The sequence below is a fragment of the Sinohyriopsis cumingii genome, chromosome 5 (genome assembly GCF_028554795.1).
Source record: "Sinohyriopsis cumingii isolate HCF-2022 chromosome 5, ASM2855479v2, whole genome shotgun sequence".
NCBI lineage: Eukaryota > Metazoa > Mollusca > Bivalvia > Unionida > Unionidae > Sinohyriopsis > Sinohyriopsis cumingii.
The window spans coordinates 1,686,691-1,701,900 of NC_142965.1; the positions used below are offsets into that span (position 1 = coordinate 1,686,691).

At 35.3% G+C, this 15,210-nt stretch overlaps 1 protein-coding gene across 3 annotated transcripts in view; it reads left to right on the forward strand.

Annotated features, from left to right (window-relative positions):
* LOC149798521 (E3 ubiquitin-protein ligase TRIP12-like) overlaps positions 1–15,210 on the forward strand; it is a 165,863-nt gene that overhangs the window by 55,340 nt on the left and 95,313 nt on the right. For all 3 annotated transcript variants that reach the window (XM_089957328.1, XM_089957327.1, XM_089957329.1), the window contains exons 16-18: positions 4,685–4,850; positions 10,050–10,177; positions 10,903–11,009. In XM_089957328.1, the coding sequence (XP_089813454.1) occupies positions 4,685–4,850; positions 10,050–10,177; positions 10,903–11,009 (401 nt within the window). The remainder of the gene's footprint in view (positions 1–4,684; positions 4,851–10,049; positions 10,178–10,902; positions 11,010–15,210) is intronic.

The window sequence follows — 15,210 nt, forward strand, 5'->3', positions numbered from 1 at the left end:
AGAAACTGAGAAAGAGAGAAAAGCAACCAAAAGTACAAGATGTGCTTGATTATCTATAGTTGATTAAGGAAAGACCCCCCAAAAAAGGGATATTATGTGTTTTCTTTTAAGAATATAAGCAAAAATTCAATTTACCAACAAAAATGATTGCACAGAGTAACCTATGTTCTTCAAAGCCTGCGCCTTGGCTGAATACAGCTTTACAACAAATGTGATCCTACAATAGAAGTATCCTAGGGCAACATGATTGAGTTGTGGAAAAACATGTTCGAATATCATGAAGACCATTTCCCTAATTTGTTTCAATTAGTCAGAATTGCAGTGGTTTTCCAATTACAAACAGCAGATTGTTAGAGGGTTTTTAGTTTACAAAACATAATTCATACTGCTCTTTAACTGTGAATACACTGATTATAAAAGGGGGGGGGGGCATATAGAGCATTTCCCATTTCCAGAGGCTTTGAAGAAGTGGAGTGATGAGAAGCAGAGAGGAATATTTACCAGCTAAGCATGTTAAATTGAGTATGCAGGTAATTTATATATTTGTTCTCGAAGGAGTTGTATAAAGTCATTAAATGCTTGTCTTAAATTAGGTCTGCAAATTTCTCCAATTTTCCTACCTTATAATAATGTTGTGACCCATCAGTTCCCTTTTGGCATTGTTCCCCTCCCCCATTCACCGCCATGAGAGGTGTGAGGGACTTTTGAAAATTTCTGGCAGCATCTCTGCAGTTTTTGAACCAGTTTCCATCAGGAGTTTAGACTCCCCTCATTTGATCTAAAACAGTATATTCCATTCAACACAGATATAAAAATGTGCAAAATTTAACCTTACGGTAAATTTGAGAATGGATGAAGACCCACCCACCCACCCCAAACAATCAATAGCAGTTTAGCTATTTTACTAATTTGAAACAATTTCTTGTTTTTATGTAACCTGTTCATGATACAAAAGTCTTTATGAACCAGACCTGATGTGATTCTGTTAGAAGTCACAAGGAAACGTCCAATACCCCATCTCAGGAGAAAATGAAACTAAATCTCCCAGCCATGGCGAGTTAAATACAAGATCAAAGTTTGTTTTATTTAGAAATCACATTTTTGGGAAAAGGAAAGAACTTATTTAGAACTTCATCAGGGGACACATCCCACAGCAATCAGTTTTGCACCATTAGTCACCTCTTACAACAGGTACTTCTGGTCTATTCTGTATTCCAGTGGGACACCAATATGCAGGAAGAATAATTTGGTCATTATACTTTCTTTACACTTTTGTGAACAATACTGCAATAGGCATGGTGAGTTAAGATGGGACAAATACTGTGGTCATGTTCTTAAAGAGACCCTTTGTAAGAAAGATTGAAGATTGATATAACATTTGGACTGTTGAATTTAGAATCTTTTATCACTACTTTATGGACAGTAAGATTATCAGCATTGGTACAATGTACAGTGTAATGTGCACTCGTGAATGGAAGGTTAAGCAGTATTACACTCCTATTATACAGCCATTTTTTGTCTGATTTAGTACTGTATATTATTATTCCTGTAAGAGTTATTTTGGATTTCAGAAACCCAAGATCCCAAATCATTGTAACTATTTCATGTTTTGCCAGATAAACCACTTTCTCTTTTTCTTCTTTTCTCTGTGCTTATGCACACTAATATACTCAACCTTCTCGTTGTCTTTTGAAGTAACTCTCTCGCAATCACAATTACAAAGCTATGTTAAATGCAACAATATAAAATAAAATGTTAGGGAAGTAACTCTCACACAATCACAATTACAAAGCTATGTCAAATGCAACAATATAAAATAAAATGTTAATGAAGTAACTCTCACAATCACAATTACAAAGCTATGTTAAATGCAACAATATAAAATAAAATGTTAGTGAAGTAACTCTCTCACAATCACAATTACAAAGTTGTGTTAAATGCAACAATATAAAATAAAATGTTAGTGAAGTAACTCTCTCACAATCACAATTGCAAAGCTATGTCAAATGCAACAATATAAAATAAAATGTTAGTGAAGTAACTCTCTCACAATCACAATTACAAAGTTGTGTTAAATGCAACAATATAAAATAAAATGTTAGTGAAGTAACTCTCACACAATCACTATTACAAAGCTATGTCAAATGCAACAATATAAAATAAAATGTTAGTGAAGTAACTCTCACAATCACAATTGTAAAGCTATATCAAATGCAACAATATAAAATAAAATGTTAATGAAGTAAGTCTCTCACAATCACAATTACAAAGCTATGTCAAATGCAACAATATAAAATAAAATGTTAGTGAAGTAACTCTTTCACAATCACAATTACAAAGCTATGTTAAATGCAACAATATAAAAAAAATGTTAGTGAAGTAACTCTCTCACAATCACAATTACAAAGCTATGTTAAATGCAACAATATAAAATAAAATGTTAGTGATGTAACTCTCTCACAATCACAATTACAAAGCTATATCAAATGCAACAATATAAATAAAATGTTAGTGAAGTAACTCTTTCACAATCACAATTGCAAAGCTATATCAAATGCAACAATATAAATAAAATGTTAGTGAAGTAACTCGCTCACAATCACAATTACAAAGCTATATCAAATGCAACAATATAAAATAAAATGTTAGTGTTGTAAATTAGATACCTAAAATATTAAAATTTGTACATGTGCATGCTTTGTAAATTGTCTGGAGCAACAAATTGGTTTATAGCTAAATATTTAAGGAATTTGCTAGGTAATTAATGGTGATTTTACAAATGAGATGTGCCACTTAATAAACAGACTTCTTAACATCCTAAAATATTCCTACTGTATACAATCATTTGTAGGCTGAGTCAAACTGCAAACTATCTACACTTAGATCTCCATTGCATCTAGTGAGATCAGAGTTTGTGTAGTTTGTTAGGAGTAATCAGTAGAGTTTGTTAGGAGTAATCAGTAGAGTTTGTTAGGAGTAATCAGTAGAGTTTGTTAGGAGTAATCAGTAGAGTAAGGAAGAGTAATCAGTAGAGTTTGTTAGGAGTAATCAGTAGAGTAAGGAATTATCAGTAGAGTTTGTTAGGAGTAATCAGTAGAGTTTGTTAGGAGTAATCAGTAGAGTTTGTTAGGAGTAATCAGTAGAGTTTGTAAGGAGTAATCAGTAGAGTTTGTTAGGAGTAATCAGTAGAGTTTGTAAGGAGTAATCAGTAGAGTTTGTAAGGAGTAATCAATAGAGTTTGTAAGGAGTAATCAGTAGAGTAAGGAATTATCAGTAGAATTTGTTAGGAGTAATCAGTAGAGTAAGGAATAATCAGTAGAGTTTGTAAGGAGTAATCAGTAGAGTTTGTTAAGAGTAATCAGTAGAGTAAGGAATAATCAGTAGAGTTTGTAAGGAGTAATCAGTAGAGTTTGTTAGGAGTAATCAGTAGAGTAAGGAATAATCAGTAGAATTTGTTAGGAGTAATCAGTAGAGTTTGTTAGGAGTAATCAGTAGAGTAAGGAATTATCAGTAGAGTTTGTTAGGAGTAATCAGTAGAGTTTTGTTAGGAGGAATCAGTAGAGTAAGGAATTATCGATAGAATTTGTTAGGAGTAATCAGTAGAGTAAGGAATAATCAGTAGAGTTTGTAAGGAGTAATCAGTAGAGTTTGTTAGGAGTAATCAGTAGAGTAAGGAATAATCAGTAGAATTTGTTAGGAGTAATCAGTAGAGTTTGTTAGGAGTAATCAGTAGAGTAAGGAATTATCAGTAGAGTTTGTTAGGAGTAATCAGTAGAGTTTTGTTAGGAGGAATCAGTAGAGTAAGGAATTATCAGTAGAATTTGTTAGGAGTAATCAGTAGAGTAAGGAATAATCAGTAGAGTTTGTAAGGAGTAATCAGTAGAGTTTGTTAGGAGTAATCAGTAGAGTAAGGAATAATCAGTAGAATTTGTTAGGAGTAATCAGTAGAGTTTGTTAGGAGTAATCAGTAGAGTAAGGAATTATCAGTAGAATTTGTTAGGAGTAATCAGTAGAGTAAGGAATAATCAGTAGAGTTTGTAAGGAGTAATCAGTAGAGTTTGTTAAGAGCAATCAGTAGAGTTTTTAGGAGTAATCAGTAGAGTTTGTAAGGAGTAATCAGTAGAGTTTGTTAGGAGTAATCAGTAGAGTAAGGAATAATCAGTAGAGTTTGTTAGGAGTAATCAGTAGAGTTTGTTAGGAGTAATCAGTAGAGTAAGGAATAATCAGTAGAATTTGTTCGGAGTAATCACTGGAGTTTGTTAGGAGCAATCAGTAGAGTAAGGAATAATCGGTAGAGTTTGTTAGGAGTAATCAGTATAGTAAGGAGTAATCAGTAGAATTTGTTAGGATTACTTAGTAGAGTTTGTTAGGAGTAAATTGTTGGAACAAACAAGAGAGACCTTGATCTGCTGGTGCATAATGTGATAGAAAATTAGGGTCCATATTGTTTGCGGTTGGACCTATAAGTGAGTATATATGGTATTCCATTCTAGCAAATTGTAGAAATTTTATTGAGAACAGGAAATGTTTGGGCTTATTGAAACAACATCATGTGAAATAGCAGTACCAAACAAATCAACATTTTTTTGTGGTGCATAGAGGAGTTTTCTGGTGCTAGTTGATGTTGGAGCAATCTTTGATATAGCATCATTAATTTTAGTTCTATTCCTTAATCTCATTGTAGGCTGCCCACCAAGCCGGTGAGGATGAGGTAAGCCTGTCCACTATGGGACGAGCTTATACCATTGACTTCAATTCGATGCAGCAGATTAATGAAGATACGGGAACAGCACGTTCTGTGCAGCGAAAGGTTAATCCCTTTCTCACTGGAACCTCTCAACCAGGCTCAGGTATACATTTATAAGTCTTATTGTTCTGTTGGTATCATTTTCAGGCAGCATGGCTGTCATGATGGTATTGTCAACAATTGTATGATTTTGTGTTAAAGTTGTGTGTTATACAGTTGGGTGCATCAGTGGACAATTTACAGGGTAGATACTGCATTCATTGGAACTCCATTTCCATGGAACTCTTTCTTTGGTCAGAGACATTACACAGTTACATTAACGTTAGGAAATTAACATCCAGTGCATCTTGGATACATGCCTCCCAGAAGGAAAAGAAAAAAGTGCCTTTTCATTTATACCATATAGCCAGTAATAATGGTGTATATGGGAAGAAACTTCTCAAGGATACCATTGCAATGATATCCGATCGCCATAAGGTGGCTATAGTATAGTCTGTATAGTGTATGATTTATCTTTGTCTCAAGGATTTCTGGCCTTTTTTCCCTCCAATTTTCCTTTGTAATTTTGCGTATTCTTCTTCCATAGCAGTTTGCAAAAAAGCAGTCTTTTTTGTTTTGTTTTATACTTACCCTTAAAGTTTTGTTCTTCATAGCATGCTCAGTTTGAATGTCACTTCAGTTTCTGTTCTTAGTTTTGATGTTGCTTGCACCAGCTTGTATAGAATGGATTTGGACACTTACCATGATGTGGATGCCCTGAATCTAGATGAGGATTTAGCAGCAGTCAACTTGTCTGCTTTGCTTTTGAGATGGCAAAGAGCACTACTACCTTCTGATCACACTAAGAGTTAGTGAGTCACATGCAGAATCACATGGTATCAGACTCCGGTGAACCAGCTAAGGAATCTTTAATGCTCAAGCAGGGTTGCAACAGTAGGAAATTCTGCTTAAAGCTTACAACTCTTGTCAGCAACATCATGATGTTTGAGAAGGGAGACTCAATTTCAGCTGAACTGTTGTTGTTGTTGTTTTATTACCATTTTTCAGTACTCAATAGGCTATACATGTTGGCTTTTTTAACTAGTGGAGGAAGAACCCATGAAAACCCTGGTAAAAACCACCAACCTGTGGGAAGATACTGGCAAGCTTTTTCACAAAACTACGTTGTCTGTGCCCTAGACTCAAACCCACATGGACAGAGATGAGAGGGCAGTGATCTGTAAAGGCAAGCGCTTTAGACCAGTTGGTCATCCAGGGCCCTTTCAGCTGAACTGTTGACATGTTGAAAAGAAGTCTTATATTTTAAAAGGAGCATTTTTGCTGGCATTGAATTTTATTTTACTGTTAATCCCAACAGTCTTAAGAAAACTGAAGATACTAATTTTACAATTTTATTACAGCGGTGGAATTGGGGCCCAACTGATTTTTTTAAAAATGGCACATGTATATTAGCAACTGTAATTATTTTTTAAACAAACACTAAATGAAGACAGCTTTTTTAAGTGTATGAGTTTTTTTAGATATTGAATGATTGGCATATATCGTAAGTTGCTTGAGTTCATATTTTGCCATACGCTGACACCACTAATCATTAATCGTTCAACGTTTCATCTTCTGGATTAATATCATTTTGTAATTAAGCTAAACTAAAGTTAAAATGTTTTCACCTCCAAGGGAAAAGATATGTATTCCACAAAAAATGAAGCAAAAAGTGAAGCATAGATTGGAATACACTAAAAGTTGGCTTTGCATTCAGCCATGAAACATCAATGGTCTTTCTGCTTTTCGAACAGTAGTGTGTTGCGAATTTTAGAATTGGGAACGTACACAAGGGCTTGTGTTGTTACTTAGAATTTACCTGTTATACAGATACTGTATAATAATATATATGTGGACATGTGGAAGAAAGATGTGAAAAAGCACAATGCTAGCAAAAAGTATATAGATATTGGGAAAATTAAGAGCACCTGCAGCAGATTTCAGCTCCGAAGTACTTGAAGCCACCTACTCATGTCCTGCAAGTTACAAATGCTGAAGGATTGTTCGTGAGTTTTCCTGTTAAATATAACCTGCCTTTCTCAATTGGAGATCAGCAACAGTGACAGTGAAAGAGTATTTCCTGTTGTTCAGATAAATAAGACAAACTTTAGTGCCTTCTTAGGTGCTGAAAATTTGCAACAATTTTAGTCAACAAGATTAAACAGTAGGCAAGAAGCCTGAACTGTTTTGAAAACAAATTTACCTACGTCCAATTGAGGAAGTCTGCCACAGCATCATGTTATGACAAATAGCGTGAAGTTTGTGTATATCAGTTAATTTGCCTGCAAATAAATTTGTACCTGTAATCAGGGTAAATAATGTTTTAGTTTTATTTGAGTATTTTCATATTTCCATATAATGTGGTACTGACCATCAAAGTTGATGGTGCTAGAGTCATAGTATAATTTTTCACTTATTGTATTCAATTCACTAATTTGTATCCCTCTTCACTAATTGCTAGTCTGGAGGGTTGGCAGCTGTGGTCATAACCTTTGTAAACAGGTGGATCACAGGCTGCCCACTTTTGTGTTTTTGGTACTTGTTCCAGAAACCTAGGCATTGGATCAAGAACTGGCTGCTAATAGTACTCAGACTGTGCTCATTTTTTCTCTCTCCTTTCTACATCCTTCTAGATAAAACTCCAAGAACCAGTTTGTACATTGAATTGCAGACTTAGATTCACTGAGAAAACATTAGTTGGGGACCAGATTTTTCCTGATGGATAAAGGAGGGAAAGCAAAAAATCACTCTGCAAGCTTTGACCATTTGTCTCAAGAGGGTGATATTTTTTCAGTGAATTCTGAGATATCACAGGTTCACATATGCCTTTTGAAAATAGTGGCACAGGAGATTAGAACCGTCTCTTTGAGCCTCACATTTGAATGTTCAATTTGAGACTTTATTGAGGCTGTCGCAGTTGACAGATGTCCAACAGGTCTTGTTGATGCCAGCATAACCTTGCCATTGAGACTGGTTTAAAATTTTCTCTTGATTCACTCATAAATTTTATTTGTTAAGGAAACTGCATATGTTTCTCCTTGCCCTCTGGTTAATGCTTCATAACAACTACATGCAGCTCAGTTCCATAATTATCCTTGGCTGTGCTGCCTCTTTGGTATTAACATGATCTTACCCTTAGCATTACATTCTCTGGATACCAAAAATAGAGACACCTGCATCCCCACCTCCCAACCTCTCTCCCCCTCCCCGTCTTGCCTTAGCCTAATCTGCTAATGTTACCAGTTGATGTATTTGACAAAGGAAACTATTCTTGTAAATTGTCTTTCTCCAAGAATATTTCTTCATACACATGATAGGTAAACATTCCCACGCATCACTCCGAATGAAAGCATTCTCCTTGATGTATCACTGAAGCATTAAACTGAGATACATCAGGTAATCTGGTATAGGGGAGGTAGTTATTATAATTAATTAGAGTTTGTTTTCATTGATACTTTCTTTGTTCTTACAATTTTTTCATTTTTCTGTGAGGGCTGGAATTAGGAGGTAGCAGAAGTTAATGTCCTAACATTAATATGATGAATTCTCCAAAAGAAAATGTACCTAACCCTGCCATCCCTTTTTACGCAGATCCCCCCCGATAAAAAATATACAGCAGACATGTGATCTTCATATTTTAAACATGTTGCTGCATTGTTTAGACCTAGTTATCAAGATAAAACAAAATCTGAAAGAAAAGTTTATTACACTGCTCCCTCAATAACTTGTGCCAGATAACTTGCTAACTCGCTTATAATGCCGTGGCAGGTATTGATCCCATTTTTTTGTCTGGAAAATGCCAAAAGAATTTACCCTTATTTGTTGAAAATCACTATCGAAATTGTTAATCAAAACCCTAATATATTGCTGAAAACAGCATGGTATGTATGAATGAATGTATCTGAAAATTTGAATCAGCAGCATGAAATACTAAACTTATTAAAGAAGTCCTGTATTTTGTTAAATTTTCGTCACAAAAAATTCTCACTGTAAATAACAGTCTTTGATAAAATTTTGATAGGTCAAACTATCATTAATGTTTAACTGTGTTAATACTATAAGAAATAAATTACTATGAAATAAGTTTTGTCAAGTGAAATTTGTATTTTAGTAATATATTTTAATTCAGTTGCAGTGTAATCATCATGAATGCAATATGTCCTCTTGCATTCAAATGTGAAAAATGTTTTCCTAAAGTCACAGCTATGTTTGTGAGCATTTTTGTGAGAGGCTAATTAAGTGCCAGCCATTTTGTTCTCTGATTTGCTGATATATTTATTGTATTGTTACACTCAATTAAACGTAGATATGCTTTGTATTATCACATTGTCATTTGTATCAAATCAAATAAAGAGCATGGAGTACAAAATAAATTAAAGGCATGAAAATCTTCTGTGTTAGACCTAGTAGTCACGGTTGTGTGTCAGGTCAACTCATTTCAATTGACCCACTTACAAACTGTTATCAATATTTTTGTGTAAGGTACAATTAAAGTACCTTGAATTATCCTAGTCATTCATAAATGTCATCAAAGATAGCAAGGTAACCAAACAAAAGGAGTACCCGGAGGATTCACTGCTTTATTCAATGGATAAGGTTCATTTTGGAGAAGTGAGTTCCAAAGTATATTGTGAACTTAAAATTCCTGAATTGACACTCAGAAATTTGCACAAGGATGAGCAAAAAGTTTCACTATTGCTTGCAATGAAAACACAGCATCTTTATTTCAGTGATGAAATGATTTTTAAAAATATGGTTTCAGTGTTGATGGTTTTTTCACAAGACAAATGTCTCCTTTTTTAACAAAAGGAATCTTGTGCAAAAAGCAGTGACATAATACTCGGTGTTTTGCAGATACACAGTGGCAATCTTGTATGTGATGTGTTGAAACCTCTTTAAGTATTTCACACTTTTTCAAAGATTGGTTATCTTGAAAATAAAGGTATTTACATAATAATTTATACCACAAATTGAACAGTTTCATTAGAAAAAGCTATATATTGACAGTTATCCCCAATGCAATTATAAAGCAAGTTTTCCATTATTAAACTGTACTGCTACCACCCCTCTTCCATGGTCTTCTTGACGTCTAGAAGGTATGACACCCCATTCTTAATTTTACACAGGTTCTTTGGTAACCTGTACCCTCACTTATAGTGGTGTCTGTGTTATTGGACCCAATTTTACAATGACTTCTTGAGAGAGGGGTGTACTTGGAAATGTAAAGTTATTTGTATATTGATGTTGCGGTTTAATTCCACAGCTTCTGGTTCAGAAACAGACCTGGAGCAGTGTGACTCAAGAGCAGAAGTATTGAAGGAGGACACAGATCTTGCCTCTGCCTTCATACAGACACTCTTCACTGTATTATATGAAGTCTACAGCTCTTCGGTAAGTTTGTATAATAGAGCCACAACAAAGTTTTTGTATATTGGAGAATTTGGTATTTCTTCTCTTAGTAGAGCTTTAGTACTACTAAGCTAAAGCTCTTGAACAATAAGTTTGAGGTGTAATTACACTAAGTTCCTTAAGTATTTTTTCCACATTTCTGATGAAATTAAGTTAATTTGTTGCAAGGTGTGATTCACCAAGACTTTCACACTTATGTTAGGGAATAACTTGGACACAGCATATCTAAAAAAAAATCCAGATAGGTTATGTTACATTTTCTGAAAATAGTTGCATTTAAATGAAATAAACAGGAATTATTAGTAAGTGATCTCTCCTGTACTGGTTGAATCACACCTCTTTGCTTATCATCTTACACAAAAGCCCTGAGGCTCAACTTGATAAATATTTTATTTTCTGTTTAGACTTTAATGCTGGATTCTTTTGAATGCACATAATCTTCTTTGCTGCATAGCAAATTTCCAAGAAAAATCTGAAAAAATTGCTACATTTTCTTGATGACTAGATTACAATGCAGTAACTGCTGATTAGCCTATTTGTTTAAGGTGGTTCCAGTCAAACATATTTGGGGCCCAGGGAAGGCAACTTTCAGTATGGAGTAGTCTCTCACTGGTGCAATTGATTTATTAACCTTTGCAAAGTTGTCATGAAGTGGATTAAAATTTGTCTCACATTAATAATTGTTGTACATGTTCCCTTTGTTGAAGGCTGGACCCACAGTTCGTCACAAGTGTCTCCAGACCTTGCTCAGAATGATCTACTATGCCAGCTCTGATTTGCTGACGGAGGTTCTCAAGTCCCAGCCAGTCTCTAGGTAACCAGTCGATGTCCTTAATTAACGTTGTGTTGATTCAAAATCAAATTCTAACAATCATACATTTTTTGCTCAGATGTTATGCTAATTTTTGTCATGTTTGCAATACAGAAGGGTCACTCATTCTGATGGCAGCAGCAGTAGCAGACATTTTATTTGTTAAAAGTTTATTATTATGGTCATATCACTTACTATTGTAGGGATTGCTTTTATACTTTCCACCTGCTCCCTGTTCCCCTCCTCACAGATTCAACACCACTCCGGTGGCCTAGTGGTTAGAGCGTCCGCCTCAGATGCGGGAGGTTGTGGGTTCGATCCCCAGCCGAGTCATACCAGAGACTTACAAAAATGGTACTAACAGCTGCCTCGCTTGGCGTTCAGCATTAAAAGGTTAGTGTTAGGACTGGTCGGCCTGGTGTCAGGATGATGTGACTGGGTGGGACATCATGCTACATGTCTGCTGCATGATGCCCCAGTGCTAGACATCACTATAAACTGGCACATTGCAGACATTGTAGCGATATGACTGAAACATTGTTAAAGCTACGTTAAAAATCAAAATCACATCACATCCTCACAGATTCAAAGGATCATTTGAAAATCATTGCTAAGTTTCTCCATGAGTTCCGGAGATATAGCTGTAAACTGTATAAACATGAAACTGCTCTGTCGTATCCATGCACCCCTATCTTCTCTCTGACCTCCAGGCACAAATTAAGGTCATTTAAAGATTTTGGTTATATTTTCAGTTTTCATTTATTCCATATGATCCTAGGTCCCAAACTTGGGATGCAGTAGACATCGTACTTGAAAACTTGTATTGTATTTTGCATTTTTCAGAGTGAGCTTGTAGGAAGACAAGATATGAAAGCAGTAGTTCTCTCCCTTTAACACTCTAAAACAAGAAAAACACAGCTTTAATAAATGCATTTCCATTTCATTCCAGATGAATAAAAATGGAAGGGTACCATGGAAGCAATAAATGCAGTTTCAGAATGCATTTCTGACACTGCAAACAAATAAATGCAAATGAACTGCAAACAAATTGCAGATCTTGTAATCATCACTTGATACATAAAAAGGAAAAACTTAACTGATGAAAATTGCTTTGAAAATTTACAAAAATGCTTTATTGTTATAGGGCAGTTCCATTTAAACCTACATGGTACCCAGGGAAGGGCTGTCTGTTTAAACCTATATGGTGCCCAGAGAAGGGCAGTTCCATTTAAACCTACATGATTCCCAGGGAAGGTCTATTCCATTTAAACCTACATGGTACACAGGGAAGGGCTGTTCTTTTTAAACCTACATGGTACCAAGGGAAGGGCTGTTCTTTTTAAACCTACATGGTACCCAGGGAAGGGCTGTTCCATTTAAACCTACATGATTCCCAGGGAATGGCTGTTCCATTTAAACCTACATGGTACCTAGGGAAGGGCTGTTCCATTTAAACCTATATGGTACCCAGGGAAGGGCTGTTCCATTTAAACCTATATGGTACCCAGGGAAGGGCTGTTCCATTTAAACATGCATGGTACGCAGGGAAGGGCTGCTTCATTTAAACATACATTGTATCCAGGGAAGGTCTTTGTTTAAGAAGTAGATTGCCTTGTTACTCTGCTTTCACACAGAGTTCATATGAAAATAATGCACAAATTCTAAATTGCATCCCTGGGTGACTACTCCACATTGAAAGTACCTTGCCAGAATCCCAAGTATGTCTTACTGAAACATCCTTTAGTCTCAGGGCTTTAAAAGATGTATTTTCTGACATTTGTGTCATAAGTCACATGGAAAATAAGTTTGGTGTACCTATTTCTTGTCAAATTTATCGACAGTTATTCTTTCAGAATGCACTGAAGTTATTTGAATTGGTAAATGAAAAAACCTTACAGTGGCAACACTTGTTCAGCACTCAAATTGCCTGTCCTACTTTAGTAACCATTAGGCAAATTATCTGAAAATTGTAATGGTCTTTCAAAAGTTAGGTTGCTAACCTTTGGTAAAATTTTTGGTTGCGAGCAGAAATTGGTTGAGTGTGAAGTTAATGGTAGAAGAAAATAAAAAGTGATGGCATTAGTTAAGGCAAATTCAAGAGTAAATATTTAAAAAGTGTAAAACTACTTTGATGATTACGCAAAGATATTTCATTCAAATGTTAAAAGTCCCCATCTGCTTCAAGCTCAGGGCAGATAGCAAAATAAACTTTTCTGAGTTTTGTAAACCATTTCTCTCAATATTTCTTGGCCAAGTTCACTGGTAAAGGGCCTTAACCTGAATTTTCTTCTGATGGTAGGTTATATTTATAAAGCCTTGTCCAGTTGTGTTTATTCAACTGACAGTAATTTTACGTTTTCTGTATTTGTTTATATATTCACATTTCTCTGGATTCATATCATTTGCCAAGGTTTACGGCACAGATCATTTATTAGTCTCGTCACTTGTAAGTTGTAAGCGAAACTGATCAGTTGTAAACATAGCAACCTAAAAGCGGAATTGACAGTCTCACATTCTCAAAACAGAATTATGTTGTATATAAAATTTTATCTGCTGATAGTTCTCATTATCGAAGGTATGTACATGTACTTGCAATTAAGAAGTGTCGATACAAATTTGTGGTTTTATGATTCTGAAGCTTGCCAGTGGGTATTCAGTTAATATTATCACCAGTTCTGAATTTTTAGATACAGTGGACACTTTTAGTTGGGATAGGATGCTTTTATGGGCTTTCATGGCCACCTTCTATTTGTACTTGTTGCTCTTACTAGTTAATAATTTGTACAGTAGTGACAAGGTACCAGTCTTGCCATTAGCTTCCCATGGGTTGGTGGTTCTTCCCAGGGATTTCTTTTGTTTTTCCTCCACCAGATATACTGGCTGCCATATATATTCTATTGTACTGAAAAATGACATTAAACCCATAACAACCAACAAGAACCAGTCTACCCCTCATGACTAATATGGTAGCCATAAGAGTTACCACTTGCGTGGCATGGCATACAATTTGTACATGTCAGCCATGATTGAGATACTTTTCTTTATTGTCATTGAGAAATTGGTAGAAATCGAGTAGCCAGCTAAAGATACAAATTTTAGACCTAATTCAGTGCATGCACCAGACTCCAATTTCCGTTTGTGAATGGCATTTGTTAAACCAATGTTTTGTATGTACTGTCCGCCATTAATGCTTAGTTCATGTACATTTTTGCATGAGAGGAAGTACTGCAATCCAGCCTTCAAAGGTTTGCCATTACTCCTCCAGGATAAATAGTACTATTAACATAGAGTTTTCACCACATGACTTCCTATGATGTCACATTAGTCCGGAACAAAAATTATGTTGAGCTGACATTCAATATGGCCACTATGGCAGTAATCTTGAACTTATTGTTGCTCCTAAATGACAGTCATATTGGCATAGGGTTTCCAGCACAAGCCAACTTATTGTTTCTGTTTTTTCCTGAGTGTAAATTGTGTTAATTTGACCTATAATATGGCTCCCATGGAAGCCATCATGAAATTTTGTCACATGGGTTTTCACCAGAACACTGTTTAAGATATCTACTTGATTTTAAATAAAAATGGTTCCAATATTTTACATTAAGTATGAATGCCTCATGAATCGATGGTAATATTGACTTGTAATGGTGTCGTCTTGGTCCCAAATGAAAATGGTGTAGATCCGGCTTCCAATATGGCCACCACATTGGTTCTTATCGTTCAGTTATATCAGACATGATTTCAACACCTAACGGTGAAAACAAAGAAACTTTCTTATCGTAGACTCTTGGAAATTCATTTTGGACAGTAGATCACAAGTCCCTTTGAGGGACCGCTTAATGTTTCGATGGAGTTGATGATTTGAACACTTGTGATATTGAAGAAAATTTAGAAAGAGAGCAAAAGTATAATCACTAGATACATAATTATTACACATCACTACTCAGAAAAATGCACATTTTATGTTTTTTATCTCGTGACTACACCGAAATCATTTCATTTGAAATGACTGTTACATTACTATACTACTGGCTCATTCTGTAATGATGTCACATATGTAATATCAAACAGAACTTAAGCATGGCAGTACAGTACATAATTTTGGGCACTATAACTCGTCATTAATTTTAATGCTGTATTTCATGAATTTTTGTGACATTTTTGTTCCCTTAGCGAGCCGACAGACAGGTGTCCCACTCAT